Source organism: Branchiostoma belcheri, unplaced genomic scaffold (genome assembly GCF_001625305.1).
Source record: "Branchiostoma belcheri isolate BF01 breed outbred unplaced genomic scaffold, Haploidv18h27 scaffold63, whole genome shotgun sequence".
NCBI classification, from domain to species: domain Eukaryota; kingdom Metazoa; phylum Chordata; class Leptocardii; order Amphioxiformes; family Branchiostomatidae; genus Branchiostoma; species Branchiostoma belcheri.
The window spans coordinates 84,215-98,798 of record NW_017804276.1 but is presented as its reverse complement, the minus strand read 5'-3'; the positions used below and the strand labels follow the sequence as shown (position 1 = coordinate 98,798).

General features: G+C 40.4%; 1 protein-coding gene across 1 annotated transcript in view; it reads right to left on the bottom strand.

Moving 5' to 3' along the window:
• Positions 1–14,584, bottom strand: part of LOC109483183 (mucin-like protein) — a 47,172-nt gene that overhangs the window by 7,950 nt on the left and 24,638 nt on the right. Inside the window, exons 17-28 of the mRNA XM_019786168.1 lie at positions 14,222–14,350; positions 12,448–12,579; positions 11,598–11,743; positions 8,995–9,180; positions 7,493–7,654; positions 6,791–6,895; positions 6,240–6,421; positions 5,425–5,518; positions 4,116–4,308; positions 3,338–3,432; positions 1,974–2,109; positions 1,012–1,177 (exon numbers count right to left, since the gene is read on the bottom strand). Of these exons, the coding sequence (XP_019641727.1) occupies positions 1,012–1,177; positions 1,974–2,109; positions 3,338–3,432; positions 4,116–4,308; positions 5,425–5,518; positions 6,240–6,421; positions 6,791–6,895; positions 7,493–7,654; positions 8,995–9,180; positions 11,598–11,743; positions 12,448–12,579; positions 14,222–14,350 (1,726 nt within the window). The remainder of the gene's footprint in view (positions 1–1,011; positions 1,178–1,973; positions 2,110–3,337; positions 3,433–4,115; positions 4,309–5,424; positions 5,519–6,239; positions 6,422–6,790; positions 6,896–7,492; positions 7,655–8,994; positions 9,181–11,597; positions 11,744–12,447; positions 12,580–14,221; positions 14,351–14,584) is intronic.

Genomic DNA, 14,584 nt, shown 5'->3' with positions numbered 1-14,584 from the left:
CATGCATGTGTACATCAAATCCCGCTGTCTTGTTATTAAAAGGCTCAGACTCAAGCACAGGAATAAAATCCTTGAAGTGAGTTGACTCTCTAAAAATCTTGGATTTTTAAAAAATAGGAATAACACCATGTAAAGACAGGGTGAGCCTGAGGGTGTATCCGTTTTCAACATACAATGTACTCAGAGAGAAGTTTTTTCTCAATACCCTAAATAACAAACTTTTAAGGCAATTTTGATAGCTACATGTAAAACTAAAAATGAAGATTATTGTAAGAAACTCAAACACTTAATCATTCTACTTTATGATCTTTCAAAATACATTAACAGGAAAACAAATTTAAATATCATAAAAGTTCATCTGTGTTGATAGTAATCATAGTAAAATGTTGAACTTTATTCCAACACACAGGTTAAACAGAGATCCAAATTTTCAGCGACCACTGTCGCCTTCATCAGGATAATTAATGACCAATCACTTCAAAACGGGATCTCGCGAGAGTTACTGTTACAGACACGTGACCTTATTCACACAAAACTTTACTGATACGTGCTGTAAGCAAAACGAAAGGAAAACAAAATTTCTTCTTTCCTATTGAGGTCCCTGAAGCCAATCAATTCACACAAAAATGCTGCAAGAATCTGACAGGGCTCGAAATTCATTTTTGGAAATACATTGTAGGTGCACTGGTGCACCCAACCTAAAAAAATAGGTGCACAAAAAAGTTTTTGGGTACACCATATAAAACAAAACCTAATTACTGCTCCTCTTATGAGCTTAAATGTGAAATGGGATCTAACTTCAAAATCTTACAAAACAAGTACTACAACAAAGATTTTATTATTTTTCTGATACTTAGATACCAAGAATATCCTATTTACATGCAATATGTACAAAAATACCTACAAAAAAATTTAAAAAATAGGGTGCATAGCTCCAAATTTGATTGCACTAAGGTGCACATGCACCCTGTATTTTGAGCCCTGTTCTGAGCAGTAAAAGTGATGGCTCACATGATGTTAGTAGATTTCTTGTTCTCGGTGAGCTGAGTGCGGATTTCCAAGAGGAACTGTTCAGGCGCATCAGGCGTCGTCAGAAGCACCACGTACTCTCCATAACCCCCGAACGTGTAGCCCTTCCCATCCAGGGTGCGCAAGTGAGGGTCACCAAACAGATTTCCTGTGTGAAGGCATGGATTAGTCACGTTTAGGACTACAGTCTTCTTACTAGTACCACAGTGCCACATAGCAGTGGGAAGTAGAACTGCAGTCAGTATAACATCTGTGTCCATAATATCACCAGGGTCCATATATACATGTAATATCGCCACCTTGAGAAATAATGTGCTTGAAGATATTTTTACTGCAACATACCCTACGTATGTACATTTGATGTGTGAATATAACCAATAACATATAACCAAAAGTATGTTGCAGTAAAATATCTTTAAGCACTCTATTTCTCAAGGTGGCAATATTATGGACCCTGGTGATATTATGGACACAGACGTTAGTGCTCAGGAAGGTAGCAAGATATATTTTGAAGTTCTTTTTTGCAAATTCATGCCAGAGGGCAAATTGCAAACATACATTGACAACAATGGGTACAGAGTGTGGTGATATAAAAATATAAGCTAACATGAAGTTTTACCATCTACTTGACGTGTGGATATCAATACATAAACAGGTAAGGGAAACATGGTAACTATCATAATTCTATTCTTAACGTTTTTAAACTTAACGTTTTTAAACTTAACGTTTTTAAACGTGAGTAAACTTTAAGTTTAAAAACTTAAAGTTTACTCATAATAATTTGTAATGTTAACAATAAAGTTTATAATAAACACAATATTGGAATTAAGTTCTATTAATGAAATACAATCCGAGTACACTGCAGCAGACCATGCTACAAAAATGCCTTTGACAAGAATTTTCAGATATTAGTAAGAGTGTTACAAATGTACATGTACATATACCTGTAGCTGTGGGAACATATTTCCTGTATGAAGCTAAGGGTCGTTTCTCCATGTACATGTCACAGTACTGCTTTGGAGACATCTCACAACACCAGTACAGAGGCTTCAGATCCTTCTCTATGTAGTCATCTCTGTCCTGTAAAATTAATACAATCATAACTTATCATGAAAGTTCATCTGTGTTGGTAGTAAACGTTAAACTTTATTCCAACACACAAGTTTAGAATACTGGACACTGAACAGGACTACTTTTTAAGAGGCATTAAGGTGGCCATGTATATCAGAGCATATATTCAGCCTTCACTTAATAGAGATGGTGGACGATATAAACTCCCTGGCACTTTTGATCAATTGCTTATGTCACGTATCAGTAAAATCTCGTGTGAATAAGGTCACGTGTTTGTAAACCGTAACTCTCGCGAGATCACGTTGTGAAGTGATTGGTCATAAATTACAAATGTATCCTGATGAAGGCAACAGTGGTCGCTGAAAATTTGATCTCTGTAAACTGTGTGTTGGAATAAAGTTTAACGTTTTCCTGCCATCAGAACTTGTTGTAGGTCACAGGCTGAACTAAGGGTCTGTTTATAGAGAAAGAGTAGGGAAAGAGTAGGTTGACAGCATGTGGGTAGGGGAAGATTGACAGACAGAATAACAGGGGCTCTAAAGATCAGACATGGGATATACATGTAGCTCTACAAATGCAGAAATGTTCATGTTGGTTTCATTTCGCTGTATTTAGTAAAAAGTGTTTTTGTTGCATTAATTTGAATTTTGGGTTTCAAACAATTCTGTAATGCTAGATTTGCTGTTAGTTTACACCAAGACTTGTTTGATATCCCTCCAAACTTTCTCAAACCCCTTTCTCACTTCTCTCTCTTGCTCTGACTACATGTATATTATAGCAATGACCTCATTATTAACATCATTAAGGTAACTGTAACTCAAGCAACTCAAGTGATGACAGGTGACCTCAACATACTGTAAATGCATTGGCGGGATTTTACTTTTGCCGTTTTTGCAATGACATCATACCATAAAATCAAAACACTGCAAATATGTGTTTTTCATTCAACCACCTCTACTCTCATCTGATATCAACACTCAAATTCTCACCATCACACACTTATTCCAAAGCTAATCCATTTCTTCACTGATTTATACCGTATTCAAATGACTTCACCTTAAGTTAACTCTGTTCCTGTACATTGGACCTTGCCCATTTGATATTTTTGTCGTGATGTAATTATCACAGTGACTCTATTCCAGTGGTGATGTTAATAAAGGCTGTTTTGCTTCAGTGTGTCACCTGTACATGAATGTTTTGTTTTGTTATATGTTGAAATAATTAAAAAAATTCCAACCTTGGGATATCGGTGGAAGAAGCCGGCAGTCTTCCACAGATGAGGTTCAGTAATCAGGGCCTCTGACTGGTCGTAGCAGCACTCAATGTTGGCACCTGTGGTTGGAAAAGAAAATGATTAATATATAATATCATAATTATCATTGTTTTTGTGGAAGGACAGTTGTTGCGTTTTTCATTTCATGCTTGCTTGGTTGAACGATTACAAATGAAGTAGTATATAATCACAATACAACTAAGGGGGCACACCCCAGTTTATTTTGGGTCTCAATTTTCTGCACACTCTCAACTCTAGAAACCGTCTCTTTCTGATAATTCTGCTGTCAAGTAAGCCATCCAAAACAATACTTTGAATCTGTACCAAGAAGTAAATATAGAGCTTGGTTATTATTGGCCACACCAACTTAATTTGTTGTTTCTCGGATTCGCCCTGTTCATTTTTTTCTGATTTGCAAAAAAAAATTTTTTTGTTCTAAATCAACTGCAAAATACTCAATGAAAGACATATTTTGGCCCCAACGGTTGAAGAAAGTCCTTTTCTTCCTAGTTGTTAAAGTTTTTCAAAGTAACAGTGCAATTTTGTTTCTTTAAAAGTTTAAAATCTATAATAATTGTTTTAATTATAAACCAGCCTAGTATGTTGACTTCATGGCTCATAGTAACAGTTCTGGCTATCATGGGGTGCCTTGGCCTGTTTTTTTTCGCCCTGTCGCTCCATATTTTTTCTGAAAAAATCTGAGAAACAACAAATTAAATTGTTAGGTTGAGGAAATATTTACCATGCATGTTCTCAAAGTGTCTGGTGTAGCAGTCTCTCCATGGACCGCGCTGTCCAGACACAGATATCCAGTCGTTTGTTCTCATCCAGTGAGTAGTCACTGTCCACACGTGATGGTCAGCAGCGGCCTGGCGCTTTGTGGGAGGGCAGCTCGCAACAATGTCTGAGGCATAGGTACTCGGGGCTGGTTGTTTCTAGTAGTGTAATGTAGGAGTGAGAGAGATGAGAATAGAGATTAATCTATTAGTAACAACATCTACTGAGACTCCAAATCTGTATACTTGCTCTTTAACTTTAACACTGAAGTAGTCATTTGGCAGCTTGCAACAACGTCTGAGGCATAGGTACTCGGGGCTGGTTGTTTCTAGTAGTGTAATGTAGGAGTGAGAGAGATGAGAATAGAGATTAATCTAATAACATCTACCTGGGATCCCAAATCTGTATACTTGATCTTTATAATAATCAATAATTGGTTTATTTCAATTGAACAACTGGCAACCCACAGGGCTAAATTGTGTGTTCGTACATATACATAGGAACAAGATAAAACACTCTTGCTCAGTATTATTGTCTAAAACCATGATCATCATATCCAATTAGTCAAGATCCATGGTAATATATGTAAAAAGTAAGGGCAGTAAAATCAGTAACGGTATTCTAGTCACAGTCAGATACATCTTATTTTATTAATAAGTTAAAACAAGTAAAATCTAATACATAAATGATTAAAGGATTCTTCTACACGCTGTTGTTTAGCAGACTGGTTAAGAATGGGATTGGACTGTTTCTGTACCGCTCTGTGTGTACTGGCAATCGGTCTAGTTGGTTTCTTTGTCCTGTTACCCTACCGCTGACATCAACCTCTGAGTTCGGGCAGCCAACCATGGTACTCTTCTGAGTTGAACAGTTTCTTACTGTGACAGTAGACATATAGAATACAACACGGTGTATTCCGTATCGCCCGAGGTATCGGCCCGACTCGCGGGAGGGCCGGGACTGAGGGCGATGCGGAATACACCATGTTGTATTTTATTTATGTCATACCCACCCAAGAAAACGCGCCTTTCAATGCAAGATTAGCCAAAAGTCGGTGCCCCTAAACCCTCAAATGCAACAACATCAGTTCAAATGTTTGGATTCTGTATTCGAATTTTCGAAAGCTGCACACGCGGTTAGTGCGAAACGCGTTGGAATTGTTCTATGAAAGCCATGGAGCCCGGGCCGTACCGTAAAGTACGGTCCGGTCCGGAACCCGTTATCGAACGTTATCGCGGCCCGGGTATGATATAATGTATTATATGTTTACGCACATGATACCAGGATGCACACTTGTCTCTGTTGCTCTCAAACCCGTCTGCATTGTCATCCAGTCTGAACAGGAAACGGCCCTTCTTCCCAAGCACCCTGTCAATCAAAAGGAAATCAAATCAACACAGCAAAAAGTGTCTGAATTAAGTTGATTATAAACTTGCAGTCATTATCATCTGTAAACCTGATGAACAAATAAATTTGCAGGCTATTAACTTGCAAACAACATAAAGTTCAACAAACCAAAGACTTTATATCGTCATACGTGTCTAGTACAATCCCCTGCCACCAATCGCTACTTCTCCGGTACGAACCGACCCGCCGATCCACATTTCCCGGCAATATATAGCCAGGCCGACGGCAGCACCGAACACTGGGTTCAAACCCAGAGTATTGCCCCACTCGGTACATGTGCCTCATACCCCTTCTTTGCTGGGCATCCTCAGGACAATGAGTTTACTTAGCAGAATAAAAACAATCTGCTGCAGCATGCCGAAAAAAGGGGTTCTCTCGCCATTTTGAATTGGCGCGCGGCATGCCATCCTGCGCTGCGGGTGTCCGCCACACTTCCTGGTCATGTGTCTAAAGCCAGCCGTCGCCCACAACAATTGTCGTGCTATCGTATACCATCGTCAGCCTAAAGTGGGCCTAAGTATGCAGCCTGACATGGGCAACAGCCTGACACACTTTGGGGGCTTTGAAAATTTTAAAAACTTTTATAACTTTTTACAGTACATGGGACGAAATCTGGAGGAATAGTCTTAAAGTGGCATTAAAGTATAGGTCTGGCGGGAAATTGAATTTGTTTGAGAAATACCTGTCCCTCTCTGATCCGTGTTTCTGGTCGACACGATACACGTTCGGGTCGGAGCTTACGATGGAGAAGCGGCCGGAGTTGTGGTCTTGTCCTTTGCAGAGGTCGCGGTGTTCTGCGGAGCACATGTCATCACGGATGGCGTAACCCATCTGTGCAGGGAAGCCGCCCATGTCCCACAGATTCTGTACATGCATAAAGAGTACATTAAGTCCGTAAATAATTTCATCAGGTTGGTAAACGACTGAATAGCAAAGTTCTTTTTCGTTATCACAACCATTTATTTTTCAAGCCGACATTTCGATGACCTTCTGTCATCTTCATCAGGGCAATTCTGACTGGTTTATTGTGCACTGACACTAGATGTTACTTGGTGGACATAGTGCACTAAAGGTGTTACTTACAGTTCATAGTGCACTTAAGCTAGTTTTTTCTGTTTACAATACATTCAATACAATACAATGAACTATACATATGAACTATGTAACACCTTTTCAACAATACAAACCATAACAAATTCAAATAAACAAATAAACAAACTGTAGATGCCCCACCTGAGAGGAGAATGCGGGATGCCATGTCATGCCTCCGTCCTTGTACAGGTACATCACATAGGAGTGGACACCACTGGTCATCAGCACGGCTTGGAACGTATTCCTCTGTGGGAAACAATATCCAATGGAAAGAACATGCATAGGGGAAGAAATTATTATGTAAAATTTCAAAATGATACGTCCTGCTACATGTATGCACAATACAATAATCTGCACCTCAAGAGACAATTGATTCCCAACTGAACCAAGTCTGAACCAGCACACCTAGCAAGATAATTATTAGACGTAAAACAACAAAAACAACAACATCAACAACAACAACAAAACAATACAGGTTTCTTGCAGGCACAGTATGTTCTGCTGTATATCCCCAGAACTATCGTAGACTGGAACTCATTGCCACCGAGCACAGTTGGGGCATCATCACTAGAATGCATAATTTTATTTAATTGCATGCAGGAGTTGTTTAAAGCTAAGACTGAGTCGTTCGGTGTGATATAGATATCTGCCACTGTGCCGCATGCCTGTGAAGCTGGTATGTTATGCCGAAGGTTGGTTATTATACTAGTCTGGCTATACTGATACAGATACAGATGCTGATGTGCTTCCTTGTACTAGGTTACCTGAGTCCAGACCATGCTTCTTCAGACACCAAGGATATACAATCAACACACGTTCAGTTCTAGCACGTTTCGGTCTAACCTGGTCTCCATTAGATGTCCAGTAAGGCACCATGTTGTCCCAGGTCACCACTAGGACATACTTGGGGGTGAAGTCTGCTCCAGAGTTCTCCTTCACTGCTGCTTCGGCCATGAGGAAAATGTTCTCAGCAGCAACGGAGTCATTGTACGCATGGTACCACACCTGCGAAATTTATTTGTTTATTAGGCCACACCAATTTAATTTCTTGGTTAATGGATTTTTCTAGAAAAATAATGGATCGGGCAGGCGAAAAAAAGACAGCAAAAAGAGTTTGCTACCCTGGGGAACTTTCGAGACACACTCTGTCTCCTCATCAACCTGGTTAAGTCAGATTTTGTCCTGGAGTTCTCTTGTCACGTGACTTATTGTTCTCTTTTGGTATTATTGAATGATTCTAAAATCCCTAATATTTTTTTTCTCTCTCTCTGGAGGTGTCACATTTGTTGAGAAAAGTGGCACAACATAAAATAACAACATAAAATTGTATAAGGCCACACCAATTTAATTTCTTGGTCAACGGATTTTTCTAGAAAAATAATGGAGCGGGAGGGCAAAATAAAAATAAAAACAGGCCTAGGCATCCTATTATGGCCCAAAATGGTACGATAGGAGTCATTAAGTCAAAACATCAGGCTGGTTCAAAATTTAAACAACGAATTTTGAACTTTTAATGATACAACACTTACTGCATTGACAGGTGGAATAACTGTATAACAATTAAGAAGAAAAGGACTGTTTTCAATTGTTCAGGGCAAAATATGAGTATTTTGCAGTTCGAAGCTGGCGAATCCATTAACCAAGAAAATTATGAGGTGGCCTTAGAATTCTCCACAAATATACACGTCAAGTGGAAGGAAGGGAAAAAAACCCTCTAACTCTTTAATATACAAGTTGCCCTCTCAGACACTACATAATTGTTCATGTAAACAAAGCATGTATGAGTCATAGTTGAAATTTGTAAGTTATACAAAATAAAATGTGCCACAAATGAAGAAAAATTAATAGTGAAGCTTCTGCAATGCCAAAATGTATTTATTGCATGCCTTGTGCCATAAGCAATTTTTTTCAAATCATAAAAGAATGAAGCAGTAAATCTAAGAACCATTAGAAGTTGAAAAGGCGTGGCCTTTTTGTTTTCAACGGAGTGGTTCAATGCAAAGCCTATACGACCACTTCTCGGCATTGAACTAGAAATTTGAGAGAAACATGGCTATGTCAAGAGATGGCGGTGAACGTTTGATTTGAAAGCCTGTAGGTTGTAGGTTGGTGAGAAACACTTGTCAGGGAGGGAATTCCAAAGCTTGGCCGTACGGGGAAAGAAACTGTCACCGTAAAATGATTTCGAACAAGGAAATTTGAACGGTGAAGTTGTGTGACCTAGTGGAGAACCTAGTGGAACGCTTAAAAGTTCTGAGTGGTGGAACTAGTTGGGTGAGTTCTGCAGAGCAATGATCATGAAAATATCTGTAAAAGATGGATAGAGAGGCAACATTTTGTCTTACTTCAGGGAAGGGCCTGGCAGGTAGGTCCTTAGACCTGACGTCAGCCCAGAAGGCAGCCAGGACGGCCACTGCCTCGTCCTGTGGGTCAAACGTCTGGAGCGGCTGGGGCTGGCGGAACGTCTGCTTGTGGTTGTGGTCCAGCTCCGGTGACAAGGTCGTGATGACAAGCACTCCATTCTCTGTCACCTGTACATGTATAATATACGCATGTAGTCAAGTCAATTTATTTATTTATTACCTCCGGGGGAGGAGATATCCTTCCGCGGAAGGGTTTTGTGAGAGATTTAGATTTTCATGTTCGCAGCTGTTTCTCGCGTTTGGGTGGACGGATTCTTTTGGGACTCTGTATATGTTTTGCTATTGGGCTGCAGATGATGCACGTTCTTTTGTTTTTATTGTATATGTGTTTTTGGGCATGAAAATGGTGCCTTTTGGTGGCGCCAAAACACCCTTTGAGCGTGAAAATGGTCGCGACCACGGTGGTAAAATCTGGGTTGCAAAGTTCCCACATGCCATAGAACCCGAACTGTGTTCGATCGTGTTCGATCTGGGCAATTCGAATCGAACCCGCGTTCTATTTCGGGGTCACCTGCGGTCATTTACAATAAAGCGGCAAAACAAGCCTGTCTGCCTCCGTGCCGTGCAACAGATAAAAAACAACACTTTTCTACAGATAAAAACAGTTTCCTGGACAGTACATGTCCGCTATCATTTTTTTGTGGACATGTAACATGTAGCGAAGATACTGTCGTATCCTTGGGTGACCTTGAATACTGTAATGATTCTTTACGCCAGTATGAATAACACAATGCAGACTTTTGGTCGACATGACATGTCTGCAAAACTCGTTTTAACCTGCAAGCATGGAAAGTCAAGCATACCCCATTCACGGCTCAAAATGACCGTTACGGTTGTCCCGAAAATCGTGTTTTAGGGATTTTTTAAAAATGGCCTCAATTTTGAATCATGGGTAATTTAGTGCGAAAAATGTAAAGAAAAATCATTTTTTCACCAATATGTCGACAAAAACTAGACTTAAAATCAGAAATTAAAAAATCCCTAAAACACGATTTTTGATCTTATTCCTAGTCGTCGAAAAATATAAAAATCGGGGATCTTGGGTGATATACGTAGCCAGGTTAAAACGATGTTTGCCTAAAAACATGACATGACTTGTGGTCGGAAATCCGAAAAAAATCGTCTTTCGGAGCGAAATTTTGAAAAATCAATGATTCAACATTAACAGCTAATATTGAAAGGATGTTAAGGCAATAATTTCATTTTAATTTGACGAAATTTACCATTAAATCCTTTTTGTTTATTTTCAAGTGTTTTACTGGTAGGCCAAACTCGGCCCAAATAGCGTCTTGTAATCCGATACCTTTTAGAACGCGGCTAGCAATGGGAAAGAATGCCGTAGTGGCAGACCGCCGTGGACTGTTGACCTTTGGCGTGTTAAGCTATTCTCGGTCTGGTCCACGTATATGACCCCTCACACAGAGGGGTGTCTGGTCTTGATAAATTCTTTGTTTAAAACCCTAGTGCTGTGGCGCACAACAATTGTTGTTGTGCACGAAATTCAATGCCATCAACTATACATAACAAACAACATATAAAAGTATACAAGAAAAAGCCCGGAGGTATAAAATCTCAGAATTTACTTGTTTATTTTATTAATTTAAAGATTTACCAGATTTGTGGAAGGATTGATATAACTGGTGACTATCACCTCTTCAAGATGTCAAACCCGAGAGCAGACTGTAAGGTCTGAACCACTCATACAGGGAAGGTCCCCTACTGTTTTCGATAAGTGCGGTTGGTTCTTTAACGTGCGTGATGGGGTGTGACTCTCCCCAAACACAGGACCTCCATTTAACGTCCTATCAGAGGGATGTCTCTAACCAAAGCTAGGTACTCATTTTCACTTGAGTGAAGTGAGGAAAGTTGTGTAAAGTGCCTTTCCCAAGGGCACAAGATCGGTGACAAGGTGGGGTTCAAACCCGGGACCTCTTGGTTCTGAGCCGAAGACGCTACCGCTACGCCACATGACCCTACCATTAATGAATTCAAGAGTAAAATTGCTCACCAATGATAGAGAACAAGAAATCAGAGATTCCAAACCTCCATGAGTTGTGAATCTGTTGTTTTATTCGTTAGTATAATTGTGAACGTCTTTCATTTTCCCACAGGTATCCGAACAACTGTAAGTAGGCCTAGGTGTAGATTGTTGTTATATATAAATATAATAAGATTGTTATTGTTAAACTGCTATTTAAGCTGTTTGTTGTTGTAGATAATAATTGTAGCTATTAAGTTTGTAATTGATTATATTTCATCTTTTAAATGTAAAGGACTCCAAGAAGACTAGTAAACAAACTTTGTATTACTAATGGAGATTCCTAATAAACATAAACAAACTTATAGCCAAATTCCTGCTTGCATGTGGCCATAGCATCTGGACCTAACTTCCTGTGCCTGACCTTTTGTGGTCTGTAGTTAGAGAATTCTCCCACCCTTCTGCAGCCACTCAACTGTTAAGCGAAGCTAAATCTGTCATGAAACAAACATTCAATAGTGCTTTTAAAAGTAACATATAAACTCACATAAACATGGTCGAACACTTTCCCTCCAAACAGGGGCAGTCCATTGTTGATGTTGATGACGGGGGAGACCAGCTCTGATTCCCACCCAGTAGCAGCTGTCACCTGGACGTCCCCTGCAACGCTCCCGTATGGGAACAGCCTCATTTCTGAAGGGAATTACAATTTGTGAGAAAGACGTCAAAACCACAAGGTCTGCTGCAGTACCTTAGAAAGTTGCAAGGGGGTGACATTGCGATATGTCCAATACCTTTTCAACTGCTCTGTCATCTTTATACCACTGCAAACTGAACTAGTATTTGTTAACTTAAAGTGTGACATTATATATGAATGGCCATGCCAAATGATGCCCTTCTTAACCGACTTCAAATACTCTGTGCATGATGTTATGGCAAACGTGATTAAGTGTATACTCGACTTGTCTCGACAGAGTCACTTCCTAATCCTTAGTAAAATATAAGTCTCAAACCATCCGCGTGCGCATGGTTTTTGCCTGTTCTGAAAAAAAAAAGATCACGTCCACCGATGCTCTGGCCTGGCTCTAGTCCACGGTAGTTAGCAACAATACGGAGCCGAGCACCATGCTACGGAAGCTCCACGGCTCAAGAACTAAGTACACGTACAGTGCTGATTCATAAATTCCGCAAAAAGTCAGCATGTGTCGGCTTGTCGTATACGTCGCTAAGTACTGCCGCAAATTCACAACACCAGCTTTGTATTCCTGTGATTTAGTAGCATTTTTATTTTTGGCTGGACTTTTTTTTATTCACCTGCGCGCACTAGTTGGGGGTCTTCAGAGGATGTCATCCGTAAAATCAAGTCAATGCCACCTGAGCAACAACAAAAAACCTACCCTGGCAGTCTCCAGCCTTGCCCTGTCCCAGGTCCCAGTACCACACATGACACTGGCAGCTGTAGGACCCAGCCAGGTTCACACAGTCCGCATGCTCATCACAGTCATGGGGGGTCTGACATTCATCCACATCTGCAGCAATCATGGATTCAACACAAGTCATCATCATCATGTGCAATAGCTCAATTGGTAGAGTGTTCGCTTTGTAACCGGGAGGTCGTGAGTTTAAACCCCGGCCGGGTCATACCGAAGACTTTAAAAATGCTGTGCATCAAACAAACTTTAGCTTACAGGACTGTTTGTCTTTCATTGTTGAGAGAAGTTCTTTTAGATTAGTTGCTATTTCTGTGAGTTTGTTTTAGACGTAGTGTTTGGACGACCGATCCTTCCCTACATGTGTCCTATATGTCATATGTCCTGAAGTCTTATTCAGTACCAATGGCAATGTAGCGGCTTGGAAGACTTATTCAGTACCAAGGACAGCATAACAGCTTGGAAGTCTTATTTAGTACCAAGGACAGTGTAGCACTGCAGAATTTATTTTTCAGTACCAAGTACAAAGTACGAAGGGCAGCATAACAGCTCAGAAGTCTTATTCAGTACGAAGCACAGTGTAACAGCTCAGAAGTTATATTCAGTACCAAGGACAACGAAACAGCTCAGAAGTCTTATTCAGTACCAAGGACAGTGTAACGGCTCGGAAGTCTTATTCAGTACCAAGGACAGCGTAACAGCTTGGAAGTCTTATTCAGTACCAAGGACAGTGTAACAGCTCAGAAGTCTTATTCAGTACCAAGGACAGCGTAACAGCTCGGAAGTCTTATTCAGAACCAAGGACAGCGTAACAGCTCGGAAGTCTTATTTAGTACGAAGGACAGCGTAACAGCTAGGAAGTCTTATTCAGAACCAAGGACAGCGAAACAGCTCAGAAGTCTTATTCAGTACCAAGGACAGCGTAACAGCTCGGAAGTCTTATTCAGTACCAAGGACAGAGTAACAGCTTGGAAGTCTTATTCAGTACCAAGGACAGCATAACAGCTCGGAAGTCTTATTCAGTACCAAGGACAGCGTAACAGCTTGGAAGTCTTATTCAGTACCAAGGACAGCGTAACAGCTCGGAAGTCTTATTCAGTACCAAGGACAGCGTAATAGCTCGGAAGTCTTATTCAGTACCAAGGACAGCGTAACAGCTTGGAAGCCTTATTCAGTACTAAGGACAGCATAACAGCTTGAAAGTCTTATTCAGTACCAAGGACAGCGTAACAGCTTGGAAGTCTTATTCAGTACCAAGGACAGCATAACAGCTTGGAAGTCTTATTCAGTACCAAGGACCGCATAACAGCTCAGATGTCTTATTCAGTACCAAGGACAGCGTAACAGCTCATAAGTCTTATTCAGTACCAAGGACCGCATAACAGCTCGGAAGTCTTATTCAGTACCTAGGACAGCATAACAGCTCATAAGTCTTATTCAGTACCAAGGACAGCGTAACAGCTCGGAAGTCTTATTCAGTACCAAGAGCAGCATAATAGCTTAGAAGTCTTATTCAGTACCAAGGAAAGTTTAACAGCTTGAAAGTCTTATTCAATACCAAGGATAGTGTACCAGCTCAGAAGTTGTATTCAGTATCAAGGAAATCAAGGAAATCTTGTTCAATGCCCAGAACACACAGCAACAATGTCACATATTAACATATGTACAGACTATTGAGCCAGTAAGCTGCTTTATGGAGGTTAAGCCTATCCGATGAATGTTCTGTTGAGCAGAGCCTTACCCACACACACGTTGGACGTTGTGTCTAAGGTGTAGCCTGCATCACACCTGCAGATGTAGCTGCCCCAGGTGTTGACACATGTGGTGCCTGATGGACAGGGCTGCAGCATGGTGGAACACTCATCCACATCTGAAGTACAAAGACACAGTTCAAATGTTGACTTCAAGTTCAGCTACATGTTGTGTATTGTTATTTCTATCTATTGTTTTTTATGTTTACCAAAGGAAAACATTGTTTTTGCTCTCTTCTTCTTCTTCTCCAAACAGTGACCTCTGACCTGGCCAATGGCCTCTTTTGTTGACGTCTGTCACAATGGTGACTGGTGTTGGGTTACATAATGTTGCAATTTCATGGTCTGCTCTG